This window comes from Triturus cristatus, chromosome 7 (assembly GCF_964204655.1).
Source record: "Triturus cristatus chromosome 7, aTriCri1.1, whole genome shotgun sequence".
NCBI lineage: Eukaryota > Metazoa > Chordata > Amphibia > Caudata > Salamandridae > Triturus > Triturus cristatus.
This window is the reverse complement of record NC_140590.1, coordinates 199,109,525-199,127,347: the sequence shown is the minus strand read 5'-3', so window position 1 is coordinate 199,127,347 and position 17,823 is coordinate 199,109,525. Positions and strand designations below refer to the sequence as shown.

Genomic DNA, 17,823 nt, shown 5'->3' with positions numbered 1-17,823 from the left:
CCCTCTTGAGGAGGATGGTAATATGCGAGTGTTTTGCTCCTGCAATTGCAGACACAAAACATTCTTACATAAGGTTGTCCTAGCTATTAGGAAGGGAACGCCCCTTCCTAATAGCAAGTCGCAAAACCCTATGTTGTGAGTCACAAAAAATTGCGACTCGCAAAATAGGGTTTGTACATTCCCCATGCTGTTTTTGCACGTGCAAACGGGTTCGCAAACCCGTTGGCGCATGCATAAATGGTCGTACATCTGGCCCTTAGTCCCTACATACGGATGTTCTATGGTTCTAAACATAGTTCTGTTCTAAGAGCAGAATCCCTGCTGCAAAGAGTGAAGGCAAAATGTTTGGAGGAAGACCACCCTAAGGCTGACAGATCCAACATAGGTGAGGGCAAAACGTTTGGAGGAAGACCACTTTAAGAAAGACAGGTCTAGCAGGTTGGATTAAGAAACCAGGTTCAGCCCAGTCGGAAATTTTACCTTTGGTCTTAGTCTATGGAATCAAATTCTGAAATCCTCAGTGAGGTAAGACATTAAGCTGTGGCCGAAGAGAGCTCCACGTCATTGGATAGCAGCTGGAGGAGGTCTTGATAAAGCCATTGAATTTTGTCAGGAAACCTCACAGGAGTAGACATTTGAATTTCACACACTAAGAGGGCCCCTTTGTGAGAGTTCTATCTTTAGACTTAGTCACTTTTTTGGAACTTGGATTCTTCTAGTGGGCTTTAGCAGAAGAGGGCTCCATAAGAATAGGATCTCCACAGGTTACCCCTGAATCTTGCTGCTGCGGTGAAAATCATAGTAGGAGTGACAGTCAAAATAGCAGGACAATAAAATAGATAATTAAAATTAAGTTTAGAAATAACCAAAATACTGATTGCAAAAATTCAGTCCTATGTGTAATTCGCAGAGTTTTGCTATGAAGAACTCCGAGAAGTGATATAAAAACTCTGGGAAGTTCTGCAAGTGGTGGAGTGTAGAGAGAACTGCCGTTCATACTGGCTTTCCGGGCACTCAGGTAGAAATAGTTCCCGAGCAAAAGCTCACCCTCGCGAACGTACCGTTCGCAAGCTGGGGAAAAAACTCCACTGCCTTTCAGCATACCATTACTGTCCATTAAAATTAAATTTAATATTTTACTACGGTAAGGTCATCCAATCTTCATGTGTCTTTCTCAAGTCAAAGCTTGGGTTACTGTGGTATAGCTTCTATTTTTTTATAAAGTATCCTCTGTACATTTAAATTGAGTGTAACAAAACACATAAAATATATAAAACGCATAAAATATATCATATTGGCATAACCATCATCATATGATATTGGCATAATCATCCTTTACTGGGAATTTAACCCACACCTCCACACATTTAACCCCTATGTAATACCGCTGAACTAAAGCATAATTTCAATGTTTATGTATCAGGCCACATCCTCAACTTTCTATATGAAGCACCTATTCCTGAAGGTGTTGAGAATATGATTGGGATTTTGAGGGTGAAGTATGCAAAGGGAGTTGCGAAAATAAGGTGCTCCAGGGAACTCCAGAAGGACTTTGATCTACATAGGTCCCATTTCTTTCAATACCTACAACTAGGACATTTCTTGTTTTGCCACCATGACTCCTTGATAAATGTTTCCGGCCATAGCTGTTTGAATCCACAACTACTTATCAAATGGAGAAAGGAAAGCTATTTCAGATTTACAGATCACTCGTTATTGTTAAAAATTGCGTCTCTAGTTGGCAGAGGTATTCACCCTGTCCAAGTAGGGAACACAATCCAAGTCAGGGTAAGTTAGATATACACTCTAAATTAACCTGTGCTCACCCCCTGGTAGCTTGGCACAGAGAAGTCAGGCTTAACTTGTGAGGCAATGTGTAAAGTATTTGTGCAACACTCAAAACAGTGAAAACACCACATGAAAATATATCAAACCTGAATAGGAAAATAGAGACAAATTTATTAACAATACAAGACCTAAATGACTAAGATTCAAAATGCAGAACTGATATTTTGAAGAATATCTGTAAATATAGTGCTCAAAAGCATAACTCACCAACTGGAGATATCTGGTCGTGATTTTCTGGTCGTGATTAACCGGGTTAATTTTGTTAATTAGATTTTAATTTTGTTGTGTTTTTGACATTTTAACTGTTTTCGCACTTCTGAACTCTTTCCACATTTTCATTAAGTTAAGCCAGTCTGCTCTGTGCCATAGCTACCAGAGGTTTACATTTAAATTGCTGAATGAAATTGCTGATTGACGATACCCAGCTCCTCTTCACGTGGAACAAAACAGCTAAGTGGCTAGCTAAGGCCCAATTGAAGTGCAATGAGGAGAAATCGGAAGTGCTCCTCTATGGTTCCTTCCCCCAACATTTTAGAGAAGATATTTGGCCTGTGGGATATCCTATGCCTAGTTCCTCCAGATGTTCAGCAAAAAATCTGGGAGTCTGGTTTGGTGAGGATTTGAGATTTCTGTCCCAGATTAACAAACTGGCGGTTGTGTGCTTCGGCACACTGAAATGCCTAAAGACGTTTTTGCCTCTTTTACCGAAAAGGGCTAGGGAAATGGTGACCCGCGTGCTCATTCTGTCAAGGTTGGATTATGCCAACGCCCTGTACATTGGTCTCCCGGCTTATCAGCTAAAAAAGCTACAGATTGTCCAGAACGTGATGGCTAGAACCTTATTGGGTATGCCAGGTAGATCCTGTGCCAGTCAGAACCTCCGAGATCTACATTGGCTCCCTGTTGAGCAGCGAGTAAGGTTCAAGGCCCTGTCATTAGTCCATGGGGCCCTTTACAAGGGGGTTCTCAATACCTTAGGAGACAGTTTTCGTTCTATGAGCCGTCCCGACATCTTCATTCTACAGGCCAATGCCTTGCTGTGGTGCCTAGGTTCCGCCAGACTAGGTTAGGCGGTAGCTCTCTTTCCGTTAAAGCGGCCAGGGCTTGGAATGCCTTGCCCTTTGAATTACGTAAACCTGAGAGCCTCAGGGTATTTAAAAAACAGTTAAGAACTCTGTTATTTAAGTAATCTTTTGCTAGGCCTTTCTTTTTCCCTTCTCTACCATTTGGCTTTCGCGCCTGCACACTTTTGAGTATCCGTGCGCGCTATAAACGGAGGCTAACATAACATAACATAACCTTTGACTGGACCTAATGGGCACTTTTTCTGCTCCTCGCAGAACTCTTCCCTGGAGGGTCCTCTTTCCTGCTGCCAATGGGTCAGCTCAGCTACTTGTTCCCCTACAGGTTCCAGGGCATCCCCCTCAAGGTCTGCCTCCTACTGGACCATGGGAACTGTGGGGGTGGGTTTCCCACACCCCGGCCTCTTCTCTTTAAGGCAGGTACCTGGGCCACTTTTTCAGGCTCCAGGTCCTCTTGAACACTCTTACTGGCTGCCATGGACCAAGTGGTCAAACACGCCCACTCAGGCAAATCCAACATCTCCAAATGAGTACTTCGCTCCACCTTAGCCCAAGGGGAGCTCTCCAGATCGTTACCCAACAGACAGTCAACAGGCATGGCTGGCCTCACAGCTACTTGAAGGGTACCTTAGACCTCCCCACTCAAACGGAATCTGAGCCACCTTGCAGTAGCTCTCTGTGTTGTCAGCGGCAACAACTGAGTAAAATGCATTGGGGATCACCTGATCTTCAGACACCAGCCGACAACTGTCAGCTGTCACACTGGCTCTATGGCCATTGATGGTCATCCACTGCCTGTACTTCTTAGTGTTATCAGGCAGCTGGATCCTGGGGACCACCTCACAGTCTCCTAAAGAGACTAGGGACATCTCTGCCGAACCCCACCCACCTTGGGCACCCATCTCTTCCCCCAGCGCTACACTAGCCATCTGCTTGGGCGGTGCACCAGTGGGTGCTGTCTTCCCATATAGGGAATATGGATATTAATCTAGATTAAGATGATTTTTCTTCAGACAGTACTTCTGTTTTTGACACTCCTCCATTAAGGATCTGTGTTACTATTTCCTGGCTGAAATACACTTGCATGGTCTGACATTGGAGACATGTTTGGATTACACTTTCCTTGGTTTTTCTATTTTTGTAGATTGGATTAATGATTGTTTTTTTCTCATTGATGAATGGTTATTATCTACCAGAACGCTCTGCTACAGAACTGGTTGATAGGGTGTTGGCCCCACATTTATCTTCACATGAACTAAAAAGAGACTTGTCCCTCATGAACATTTCAACTGTTGCAGTGACTGATTGAATTGTTTGGGATAAAGTTATTTTTTATAAATTCGATCCTACGGATATCCTATGGATACCAAAAGTGGTTAGACTCTTTATGGGTGATATAATAGTACCAGGGTTACATTCAGATGATTGGGATGTTGATACTGTAAAATCCATCGATCTCAGAGCTAGTTTATGAAACTGTTTTTGAGTCAAAGGATTTGTACATGAATTCTGCGAATTATGGAGAAATGTTATTTTACCATAATTTTGGACATCACTATCTGCACCATTCTACTGTCCAGCACCCCGTTTTTAATTTCACTGATTGGGAACATTGCCCCACAACCCCACAAGGGAGTTCTAAAACACATAAATACAAATTTACCTATTTTACAATACATGATACATCAGACCCAACGTCATATTACTTTGAGTTAGTCCCTACTTTTCCAAAAAAATCTCTGCTTACATAAACCAAGATCATATATACTGTTTCTTTTGACACACAGTTAGCCATTAAAGGCTATGTCTACTGGAAGAACACAAGTGAAATGCATTTGATTTGGGGTGCCAAACCTTGGCAAGTATAGGAAACAGAAGCCCTGTTCCAAGCCTGTTTATTCCCAACACAAATGATTCTCCTGATTGACACTGTTCAAAAGATCACATTTCTAGGATTTGCTAACATTTAAGAAAAAAATGCACCCCCTATTCCTTCTATTGCCCACTTTGAAAATTGGCAAAATATGACAAATTATAATGGAGTTCAACTGAATATCATGTTGCAGAATGGCACATTTCATTCCAAACTTTCAGATCCTCATGGATGGTTATTATCATGCTCATTTTGTGAATGCCACACTGGGGCTTAAGGCAATCAGGCCCGATTCCTGTTACTTCGACTCCCAACGTTGAGTTATTGTTACCACCTATTCGGTGGAAAAATTGTGTCAACAGTGATTTGAACATTCCAAACTGTCTGCAGATAAACAACATCTTTTACTCCTGTCCAGAGATATGGATTTGTCTGATTTTTATTAGGTCCTAAGTCCCCACATTCTAAAATTTTTATATATACTACCTATAATGAAAGTTGGAAAATGTCACAAATAGAAGCAACTACAATATAATTTGGATAAAGTGCTTGCTGTCATTGAAGATAGTATTAATATGCTTTTATTGTCAATTTGAATAACATTGTATCATCTGTTTCTGATATCATGAGCAGAGTTGGGTGAGATCTGTTGTGCAGTTCTGCTGGACATTATAAACCCTAAAATATGTGCATGTACCCTGCTGTTGCTCAAATTCCAGTCACGTATTTCCGCCCTATATTTTGAAACACAAACAACTGATGGCAAAAATGGATGCCACGTACACTATATTGCATCTAGAGAAGTTAGAACAGCTCCCATTTACATTAGCCAAAACACCTTCTGCTGTCTGGTCAATACACAGCTTAATATCTTTGCCGATTCCAAGATTTAAATTCACAGCTTGCATGAAACACTTCCCAGTAGGTAGATATAAACCCATAGGAGGCAGCTTTAATCATGAATTATGGTCACCTCCATTTCTGTATCATTGTGAGCATGCCAATAAGGAAGTCTTCCTTACTGAAGAGGAATGTGATTCTATTGTTGGACATTCACTTGTTTGCAAACAGGTGACCGTTCACAGCACATGTAGTGCATCTGTAGCAAATTTAACCTGTTACCTAAAAGGGATACCAGCCCCTACACTACTCCCAATTGTTACAGGTCTCTCAAATAGTAGTTATTTAATGATTAGCGATCAGGACTGCTGTAGTGTGGGTTGAGATCCCTACATTTTGTCCATTTCCCAGCTCCATTTCCCATTTCCCAATGTCCTGTTTTCTCCAACACTCATTAAGGCCTTCCATTCCCAGTTTGAAGGAAGATTTCAACAGCAAGCTAAGCAGACTCAAAGCACTATTGTTTCAAAAAGAAGTAGCACTGACATCTGCTCGAGAAACGTTCAAAATATACGTTTCGAGGACATCCAGGGAGATACAGTCCTTGTTGAACACAAAGCTCCCATTTCATTTTAGTGACTTAATTCACCGTATTTTTAATGCATCTAATACCGCTGGCCTTGCTCATTTTCAGAATGCGAGCTATGAGCAACTTCTTCCTGTGGAGATGAATACAATGGCACATGGAATTCTAAATAATGGTTATAATAGCAAATTTGCGGGCTGCCAGGCTGCTTTCTCAGCATCGGCTGAAATTGAGAATAATGTCTGTTTTCTGGAACTTGTGAACTGGGCTATGAACCTATCATCATCTGCGAAGATGAAATCCGTTCTAGATTCACACGCTTTTGAATTTGCGAGCAACATCATGAATACCTTTGCCAAATTCTAAATTTAACAACTTTCTTTAAATGAACATGAGTGACTTCCAAATCCTTTTTTTGAAATCTAATTGCATTTATATACAATGATCTTTGATCTATGGTTTAGATCTGCTTATCTTATACATTTTAAATCTTTGTTTTTTATTTGTTGTAGTATTATTGCTCTGACCAAAGGGAGGTTGTTGTGAGTCCCCTATAGGTCCCACTGTAGTTTTTCCCTATGTTAGCCTACCTACACACATAATAGGCCATTTTTGCTTTGCACACGTTACATAGTAACAAGCTTGTTTTTGTGCCACATTGTTATTTTCGACGTACACATGTTTTATTATTTTGCTTTCTGCGATGATTCAGTCTGTACATTGTACCAGGCCAAACAACATTGTGCCGTGTTTTTCTCTGTGGTTGGACACTAACAGAGCAAGTCTCATCATATAAGCCAAGACTTGCAGTTCCAGCAACAGAATGCAATGAGGCTGGCAGAGAAAAAATCCTGAGACAAAGAAGCTACGAGTTGTATGACCAACTGATTATGACTCGCAGGCATGGTGTTCGGCACTAATACCAGAGATCTTTAGTTTAATACTATATGTACATGGTAAGGGTAGGCTTAGGCTAATTTGTCATTCATTACGACAGGGCTTTTTATTGTGTACAGTTTATTGATTGGGTTAATCATGTTATTGACTTGCATATGTCTTCTAATTGCTGCACAGTTTTTGCATAATAGAACACATTTGTTTCAATAAATATTGTAAGCATTCTATGTGTCTTTTTCCTTTTATTGAGGACATGTGTGAGTGAGAGAACCCAAAGTGATGACCTGTTACCATGACTCCTGAGAGAGTTCAAAGTGTTGTGTTCTGGGGTGCTAATTCCCTGTCTCTCTGGAAGGTTAGGAGGCAGGTAAAGCACTATGAGTTAACCTGGATTTGGGGCCATTGATGCTAATATTGTAAGGTGACTGAGTCCCTACATGCTGAAGTCTTGTGATCCCAAGCATAGTTCTGTTTCTGAGCAGAATCCCTGCAACAGCGTTGTACATCAATCATGCCATTTTCAGCTATATCATGGTTTTCAAATCTTTAAATGCAGTTTATTAATGTAGTGCCGCATATGCTCGGAAAGGTGTCATCTTCGATCACAGCCTTTAACAGCGGCTTGCAGAAGTTCCTTACTCTCAAATCCATTAGAGAAAATACAAAAGAAAATATAACTGAATAGGGCAACATGGCATGAAATTATGGAGATGGTGTCTGCAATTACCTAGCAAATCATTTTAGAATGTTGAGAGATCACATTGATGAGCAGCAGCTTTCCATTAATGTCAGGAGTAATTGCTCTTTGAATTTAAAATATAAATATTGATATAAACCTACCGAAAAGTGACCATGCAGAATGTACATTTTGCTTGGAACAAGCCTGCCTCAAATAATGTTCTTTAATCTGTCATCTTTTAACAGAAAGGAAAGCCATTTGAGCTGGCAGTGGATGTTGGCTGTGGCACTGGGCACAGCACACGTATATTGGCCTCACATTTCAAGAAGGTGGTTGGCATGGACGTCAGTGAGGCTCAAATCGAAGAAGCTGAAAATATTGAAACCTCCCCCAATATATCCTATCTGTAAGTTGAGCCTAAATATAAAATTGTGTTTTAGATAGACTCAGAATGCCAAAAATGAAATATCCTTACAGAAATATATGGAGAAAGCTACTGTAGTTTTACACAGAAGTAAGCGATAATTTCAGACATCAAACATGGACTTGTTAGAGTTTCTTACTGCTTCAAAACCACTTTGAGGGTATTTTTCAAAATCAATCGTAAGTACAGGAACCAGTACTGCATGAGTGTTCTTTTACCACACTTACATCTCTTACATACCTTTGTTAACCTGTACTGAAATGTCCAACTCTCCATTACTGAAAGTACAAGAGGTAAGTCATTTTCTGTTTGTACAGATTGTACATGATGAGACTCCTTATAGGTGTTTTAGAGACACGTCATAAGGGGGTGTAGTATTGTGTAAAAGCACTGCACGAGTCTGACTTTTCAAATTGCCTTTGTCAATAGGCTCCATTGATGCTATACCAAAAAAAATTGTAAGGTCATTTTGTGGCTGTAGAAGAGAAAGGCTATATTTAGTAACTGTTGTAATGACATGTGCAACACAATAATGATGGATTCCTAAAGTGATGTCCACTGTGATGTGTACAAGGTCATGAGGGGTCCACTGTAGACATTAAAGTCACTGGAAGTTTCAGCGGTTTTAGGATTTTTAATTTAACCATCTCTGTTTATTGCAAATCTGTATTGCCCTTATAGCACTCATGTACAAACATTCCATTTGAGATATCCCAAATTGCAAGAAATAATGAATCTCAATTTGATTTCTTAAATGAAATGAATAAAAATGCATTCGGTAGAAGAGGTGGCAGTTTACTTCTACTTAGTGCATTAGTGTTTTGCAAACAGACTTATATACTAGTAGGTCGGTTCACAAAAAAATGAATACTTATCGGTCGCAATTCAACAGATCTTATTAATATGCATCGGCTTCTGCTTGCATGGTGGTCTCCTGGGATCAGCAGACCACATTGTCTGTGATTGCTCCTAAATAATAAAAAAAATACAGCCCATTTTCTTTAATAGAAAACAGGATGTGTTTTAAAAAAAACATAAAAATTACGTAATATATTTATGGGATCAGGCAGTGGTCCAAGGGACGTTTTGTTAACTAATAGCTTAATGAAAATTGTGTACTAATTGTGCTAAGAGGGCAGAAGAATTTAGGAGTCTCAGGCCAATTCCAAAAGATGAATTTTAATATAAGAAAAACAGGCTGACATAATTACACCAAATATGTTATGAAAATAGAGATGTTTATTTTAAGCATTGGGCTCATTTAGTAGAAAATGATATTAATCTACAGATAGCGAGATCCTAAGAGGCAGATTTACAACCCCTTGTGCCACTGGTGCATAATTTTTTGTGATGCATCAGTGTTTTTTTTACTCCAAATTTACAAAGTGACTCATCTATGCAGATGCGTCACGGAAGACAGACATGCAATGGAATGGAATTGCGCGATAATCTGTTGCATTGCGTAAGTAGTAAAATATGTAAGGTAGGCGTGCCAATGTTAAATCCAATGCAATACTGATGCATGTATAATTACAAACATTCCCTACAGTGACGCATCTTTTGGCTGCATCACGCATCTTTGAAATTGCGCTCGCAGGCCTACGCCTCATAAACCCACGGTCAGGAAATGACGCAAGAACCATATAAATAGAAGACAAGACCAGCCGAGCAGTCTTGCAGCATATCAGGCAGCATGGTCCTCTTAATCCTGCAGTTGGGAGATGGACCAAGGAGATGACAACCATCACCAGAGCAAATATCACAACCTTACCCTCCACCATCTCCACAAAGACAGCACAGGAGAAGGAAGGCCATCTACCCGCAAAGAACCACTCTCATTCGGCTCCGGGATGAACAAGTCATCAAAATGTATTGCATCAAGGCGGCGTCCATTGTGACCGTGCTGCGTCAGATCTCACCATGGCTACAGCCACCAAATGACAGGCTCTGCAACGTTCCCCCGCAGACAAAGCTTCAGGCGGTGTTACACATGTTGGCCTCAGGATCTTTCCAAGCAACAGCAGCGCGAGTGGCAGGTGTCTCACAGGCATCTTTCTCCACCTTCCTCCCTTCTGTCTTGGATGCCATTATTCAGCTCTCACCACAGCACATCCATTTCCCCAAAACACAACAACAGCAGATGGACATTAAACAAGGCTTCTTTGCCATCGCCAGCTTCCCACATGTACTTGGTGCAATGTCCTGCATGCATGTCCAACAGGTACCACCTGTAGCAACTTCACACCTATACCGCAATAGGAAGCACACACGCTCCATCAATAGCCAGGCCATTGTGGACCATCGGGGACTATTTACCAATGTACTGGACAAATATCCTGGGAGTGTGCATGATTCATATATCTACAGAAACAGCATCATCAATGATCATTTCCAAAATGGACAATATGGCAATGGGCTACTTGTAGGTAAGCAGGAAACAATTAACACATACCAATACTCTGTAAGAATATTTGTCCATCTGGGACATTACGTGCCCTCATGTAAGAATGACACAATAAGTGATTGTGAAAAGGCTAACCCACATATACATTATATTCACATAACATACAGTCAAAAGTAAATACACCCATGGCAGCATAACAGAAAGTGCTCTGTCGGTGCCATAGCACCATCTACCCCTAAGTATGTCCACAGGGCACAGTGTGATTACAGTTGTGGGCAAAGATGCATGTAACTCACCTCATTAAATGATGAATGCACATGTGCCCACAAGGCAAAGTTGCTGTCCGAAGGCGAATTATTCAACATTGAATGGAGTGTATGAACACATGCTAACGATGAACTCCCTTGACCCAATGCCTTCACAGTACCATAGGCCCAAGAGCTGAGTACCAAAAGTTCACATCATTTGCAAAAACATTTTAGCACCTCAGAGATGTGGCACTGTCAGTGTGTCTGCAATGATGAGCCATAATGATGCATGAAGGGGTGTCTCTTTGCTAACACAGATATCACCTTGAATGTGTGTGTGCCTAGTCACAGCAACTGTCTATAATGGAACAAGAAACAAATATCAAAAATGTATTTAGTAAACCACATGCATACTGAAATATGGACCTAATTTATGAAAGCTGATATGCACATTAATTTAATGTTCTTCCATCATGGCAGCATAAGTCAGTGTCAGCCATATGCGACATGTCATAGCTTCTCTTGTCGGGGACCTGTGTTCACAAGTCTAGTCTGATTCTGTATGAGCTCCATGTGCAGCTGGTACAACACAATGTGTGATGCATGGTGGGTGTAGCCTTCTGGTCCACTATTACATGGACACATGAGTTCAACATGTGTGGCTTTACGTTTGCCAGCTAATACTGTCACTTTCACGCAAGGCTATGTGTGTAAGTTGTGTTATATGATTGTTGCTGTGGGTACCTTTACAAAGCAACCATGTATCCTGACGCACATCAGAAAGAGCAAAAAGATACAGGCTGGCAATGCAACTGAATACCCTGCAAAGCCATGTAGTGTATATTACGTCACACTGTCGATATATGCACACATCTCATCAAATTCAATGTACCTATTTCAATGTGTATGCATTCTAAAGCATGTATGGAAATAGGAATTCAGGTAAATGGAAAGTGTACGTGCATTAAGGTGTCCCTTCATGTTCAAAAACAATATACACATGATGCAGGCTTTAGAGCACCATGGTACAAGGGTGCCTGTGCAGGGCCATGTCATCCGAATGTGTGACAACGAAGGGGCAGTCACAAAGAATAAGACAAATCATTTGCAGCACTTCCATAGTGAAATGGGCCTAGATGTGCCATGCACAATCTGGGAAATTGTGCATCAAACATAATAAGTACACAGGCATCACTTACACATTGCTAGACCTCACACCTTTCAGTCAACAAATCATTCACTGCTAAGCACCATCCCCTGTCATGTCCATCAATTGATAGACAACAAGTGAAGTTAGACGCTTCACAAACAATGGGAAACTCACTGTTAAACACAACATCTAATTTTCCGAAACAGTAATCCCACTTACAATGTTAGCAAACATGACGTACACCACATGCCATGTATACTCAAATACAGTCGTGGCCGGCATGACTCGCAGGTGAACGGAGCAGGGAGGGATTCACGCAGGGTGGTGGGGTTTAATTTTAAATACATTAAAAAAATTAACTTACCTTTGCAGCACGTTCCGGTCTGGTCCGCGTCGTCCTGTGTGTCTCTGCTCCACACAGGAATCAGGCAGCCTCCCTCCCCTCCTCTAAGCCGATCTCAACACTGCAATGCAGCTTTGTGATTGGCTGGGATGCTGACCGCAATGGTGTCTATGGGGAGGCCATTTTCTCTATGTAGGCAAGCCACTCCTCCCCTGGAGCAGTACCGCCCACCCACCTGCCCCCAACACAACCCTTCTGCTTTCTCACAGTGCGAGAAGCCGAAACATAAAATGGTATTGATAATGCCTTTTTATGTTTCAGTTCCTCACACTGCGAGAAAGCAGTGGGGTGACGCTCCCCCGCCCATGTGGAGGAGCTGCCCCTGCTCAATTGTCACAAAAGGTAACACATTTATCTTACTTTCCACTTACAGCTGATCAAGTATATGGCCAACAGAAGTGGTTGATGACACCATTTGGCAATCCACAGACTGATCCATAAAAGGCATACAGCCATGCACATTGCTGCACAAGAAATATCATAGAAAGAAGCTTCAGCATGCTCAAATCCAGGTTTCGGTCCCTGGATTTATCAGGTGGAAGGCTATTGTATTCACCAGAAATGGCCTGCAAGATTATCATTGTATGTGCAATACTACATAATATATGTGTCAAAACAAATGTGCCCTGGGATGAAGAGTAACAGCCCGCTGAACAAATGGATAATGATGATGATGATGAATGAGAAGCAGAAGGATGAGCCATACTCAACACTGCTGCTCGGATAAGACGTCGCACTCACATTGTCACTCAATTTTTCACACGATGCTGCTATTCAACATTTGTACCAATATGCACTAAAGTCACAAACTTCCAAATACACATTAAAGATTTGCCTTTGTGTCCATTTTGTATACAGGTCATACGATACAACTGCAGCAAATGTGAATTGCTCTCGTGACATGTAACATCTGATGTCATGAATCAATCAAATGATCTGTGTATGTAACATGTGTGTATATATGGATTTGACTCACACATACACCAACATGAAAAAATAAGGTGATGCATCTGATTGTGTGTGCACCCCATTGCTACAAATAAAACATGTACATTCATCAGTCTATCAAAATCTATATGTGGCACACAGATTGGTATACGTGCACCGCCACATCCAACTGGCTACATATATCAGTCTTCACTAGCAAGTCAAACTACCTCAAGCAGTGACTTTCAAATTTGATCATGAGAGGCATTCACATTAAACCTACACATGTAGTCACGCATTATGCCAATAGGCAATATCGTAACATCCGCAACAGTGCATAGTATGCAACAATGTGATGTGTCACATCACAAACATGAACATCTCCCAGGTGAAGTGTAAATACTGTCCACAACTGACCCTGTGAACGCTAAAGCAATACCATATGTTTCTGCAAGGACATTTGCAGAGTTAAGCTGGGTCATCAATGAGGCACAGATAAGCGACGTATTTGCTAACACATGTTGTTCTCTGTGGTGTACTCTGTGCATGCACACAAACTGCTGGCATGTGTTGGCAGAAGCACACTTGCACCATGGTATAAGGATGGCTGGGCGGGGTACATGACATGCATCACTGCAGAAAGGGGCACCTTCATGCCGGAAATAAAAACATTTAGGCAGATCACCCTAAACATGTGGGATGTCTAATGCTGCACACATTTAAAGAGAGAAAAAGTATGTGTCCAAAAAACACAAATGTCACCTCATTGTGGCTTGTGACATCAACGCCGGTGTTGTGTACCAGTTGAATGCAGATATGCATGTAAGATTGCCCATATTTGTGGAAATTGCAATAGTGCACATGTGTGTAGAATGGAAAAGCCACACCAACATCCATGTCCCCCCAACATGCTAAGATTTGCGTGCGAGGTGGGAATATACACACGCATATGTGAAGCCACGCAGGGTGCCTGGCTGTGACACGGTACGAATTGTCCTGCAGGTAGTGCTGCTGATGTGTGATGCAACGTGATGCACCTGTTTTGCAAAATATGACTGTAAAAGTACCACAAACATCCCAACATTTCAATGTCAAAAAAAGCATGGACACATATCTCATGATCTACGTGAAGGTCTGAAACAAAAATGACCACCACACTGCAAAAACATGCATTATGTTGAAAAGAAACCCTTCATGGGCATTACATGAGGCATCACTTGCACATACATAAATCAGGGTTGAGTCACTTTGACGAACAAAATAGGTCGCATCTTGCCAAAAATTGACGCAAAATTAAAAACGGGTCGCATCTTGGCGATTATTGACGCAAAATGAAAAAAGGGGTTGCATCTCATGTACGGATGCCTGTTACCGCATGTAGCCTAATGCAGCAAAGTTGAAACCCAGGCAACACAGAGAAACGGCATGCATGCAGATGTGAACTGTAAATGGCAATTGTGTCAAACTTCTGATGCTTCATTTGTAATATGACGCAAAACATAAAAACGTGTCACAGTCATACAGGAAATTATGTAATGACTTAGCCATGCTGAAAATCAGGAAGTACACAGTTACCTTCTCTTTCACTTACTAGTCCTAGGAGTTTGCATGGTGGAGGAGGCTGTTGTGGATTGCTGTGCTAGTTTTTTGACCTTGTACTGTGTTTTGTCAGTTTTTTATGAACTTTAAATATTTGTGAATTGTCAAATTAAAAGTGTCACGTGGTTTTAGGCCACTCCCTATTTACAGTGCTAAGTTAGCTTAATCACGTTAGCTGTTGGAGGACCATCTTGTTGCTTTTGCTGCCTTTGCACCCGAAACTGTTGTTACATGTTATTACTTTGAGAAATGCAGACTCGCTCTTGTCTCAAGTGAATGTTATTTATACATCCTTAACAGTTGCTAGTGCCCTTGGTCTGTACATCGAGTAAAGAACTGTTCTAGGACACTAGACGGTGCCGGCTGATTATGTTCAGGGTGATCGTACCACTGTTTAGTCACAACATGCACGCAGCTGCAAATACCAGAAAGTCGAGGGCATATTGTTAGGGCATTCGATAGAAGAGCTGTTGCAGAGAATACTGAGCTGATCCTGTGATGTGATACACCTGAGCTGATCTATACGGTATGGGGTCCCCTATGCAAGCCTATGAGACCTTCTAATAGTCTAATAATATTTTATTAGTAACTAGAGAAAGGAGGGTGGTTATTTTCCACTGTCATTATAATATGATCGCTCCTTTTATATTCTATGGTATTGTAACAATGTTAATGGTAATGATCTTAACCATTTGTCTACTTATGTTAGCCAAAGTATTGTATAACAGGACTCGAGGTTTATGAATAAATTCTTTAAACTTTACTGTGTCTTAGTTATTCTGTTGTGGACTAATATATATGTGCAAACGGGTATTTCGGGTTCCCACCATTCCTGAGAATAACTAAGTCGCTTGTTCTGGGTTGTCTATACATTGGGACCGCCGAGCTAAATCTCGGATAACGAATGTGACACTAAGCTAGTCGGATAAGGGGTTCTTAGTTCTGAGGGGAGTTTCTGGTACACCACAATTCTCTAAGGTTCTGGTTTCCTGCGCATAGTTCTGTGCATACGCAGAATCCCTACAACATGGCGCACCTAACGTTTGGTCTTAATATCTGAGATGCCCTAGTAGTGCTTTTTATTAGTCCACAACGCCCTCACTCTGGTTTCCGGATAACGGGAGTGACGGCTTAACCTACCTAGGTTTTAGGCTATAGGTTCTTTCAAGCTTGATAATAAAAAAGGTTAAACTAATATAAGCCCAAGTGCTACTAAAGATCTCGTTGTATCTTTTATTTTAAGTCCTTATGGCGGTAGAAATTCCTGCTCATAGTAGGGTGTCTCTGCGTGCTCATTTAAGGACGTATGGGGTGCCCGATGACGGGATGGCAGTGGTATTTGTCGTGAGTGCAAGTGCTACTTACCCTTATGAGTTGTTTTACTCTTGGGTTACCTTTGAGGCTGTGGAAGACGTTGATAAAACGTTCCACAAATACACTGCTACTCAGGTGCCTCTACATTATACCCCATATATGGCATTAGAAATTCCTATTTCTACCTGGCAACACACTATTTGGTTTAATGGCGCCCTCCCCCACACGGTCACCCCGGCGAGACTGGGTCCTTTGTCTATTGAAAGAGCTACTTGGCCGGTGCTGGCCGGACATACACCTCATCCACGCTACCTGACGGTAGGAGTGGATAGCTTACGTGTACTGCACACGACCCTGATTACGGTCCATAGGGCGTTAGTGCAGTATGTGTCGCGCACTGTACAGGTGGGGGCACCTGCAGTTGCGGGACACGGGGCTGATCACCATCATGCGGTTGTGATCAGTCCTGTAATGGTAAACGCGGTTGTTGGCAAGCGCCCCCAGAATAAGGATGAGTATCCTTATTGGCTTGCAGAGAAATTCGATCAACTAGAAGCCGTGTTTCCTAACACTAGTCCTGTGGATAAACACAGGATACTCACTATTACTTTGCCAAAAGAACTAGTCCCAGACATTGTCGATTGTGACAATTGGGGCAAGGTCTTTGCAGCGACCTATTCGAAGTGCTTCGGCACTACGTCTATGTCGGTACTACCTTCCGTTATCAAAAAAGTCCAGGAGGACCATGGGGCGGAAGCAGCTATTGAGTTGGGAATGCGGCTTATCGACAGCTTCGATGTAGTATGTTCCATGATCATGGGAAATCTCAAAGGAGATGCCATGCAGTTTCAAGTGGGAAACATGATGGCGCTTATTGCGGATGAAGATAAGCCGAGGGAGTTTGCAAAAGTTATTGCAAAGGCCTATAGGATGGTTGGACGTAGTGCCCTAGGCGTGAAACCCGTCATCAAGATTCCTGATGTAGTACAGCATACTAAAGTGAGTTCGTCTACAAAAGACGATAAACCCAACTTTCCAAAACAAAATTGGAGAAATAAAAAACAAGATAAACAGCAACAGAAACAGGAGACTCGTCCCGCGTCCCCAGTTCAGGCGTATGTTGAACGCACTTATGATTTGCGTGATCGTTCTCGTATTAAGTCACCTGATAGGTTTCAGGTTCCTGACCAGCGCTCTCCTCGTTCTTCACAGGAATCGGCGGCTTCACACTTTGTTGGAGGAGACCGCGGGGGAGGCAGGAGTGCTCAAGGACGTGACCAACCTTGACAAGCGGACGTAAAAGGCAAGCAGGAGGATTCTGCACGTCCGCGTCCTCCGTTTCAGAAAAAGAAAGTTGCTGCTATCTCAGCGAAGTATGCCTCAGATGGTGCGGACGCAACTTCTGAACATGAAATGGGCTTTGACGCTGCTAGACAGCGCGGCGGAAGTTACAGTAGTGCGGGGAGCACTGCGTCCATTTCTGGAGGCGACAGCAACTAAAATCTATGTAACAGTAGAAACTGCTGATACTCACGTAGCCCCCCCTGAG

The 17,823-nt window shown here is 41.9% G+C and overlaps 1 protein-coding gene across 3 annotated transcripts in view; it reads left to right on the top strand.

Moving 5' to 3' along the window:
• The window catches only part of LOC146809210 (putative methyltransferase DDB_G0268948), a 530,358-nt gene that overhangs the window by 253,096 nt on the left and 259,439 nt on the right, over nt 1-17,823 (top strand). For all 3 annotated transcript variants that reach the window (XM_085616026.1, XM_085616027.1, XM_085616028.1), the window contains exon 4: nt 8,051-8,211. In XM_085616026.1, the coding sequence (XP_085472152.1) occupies nt 8,051-8,211 (161 nt within the window). The remainder of the gene's footprint in view (nt 1-8,050; nt 8,212-17,823) is intronic.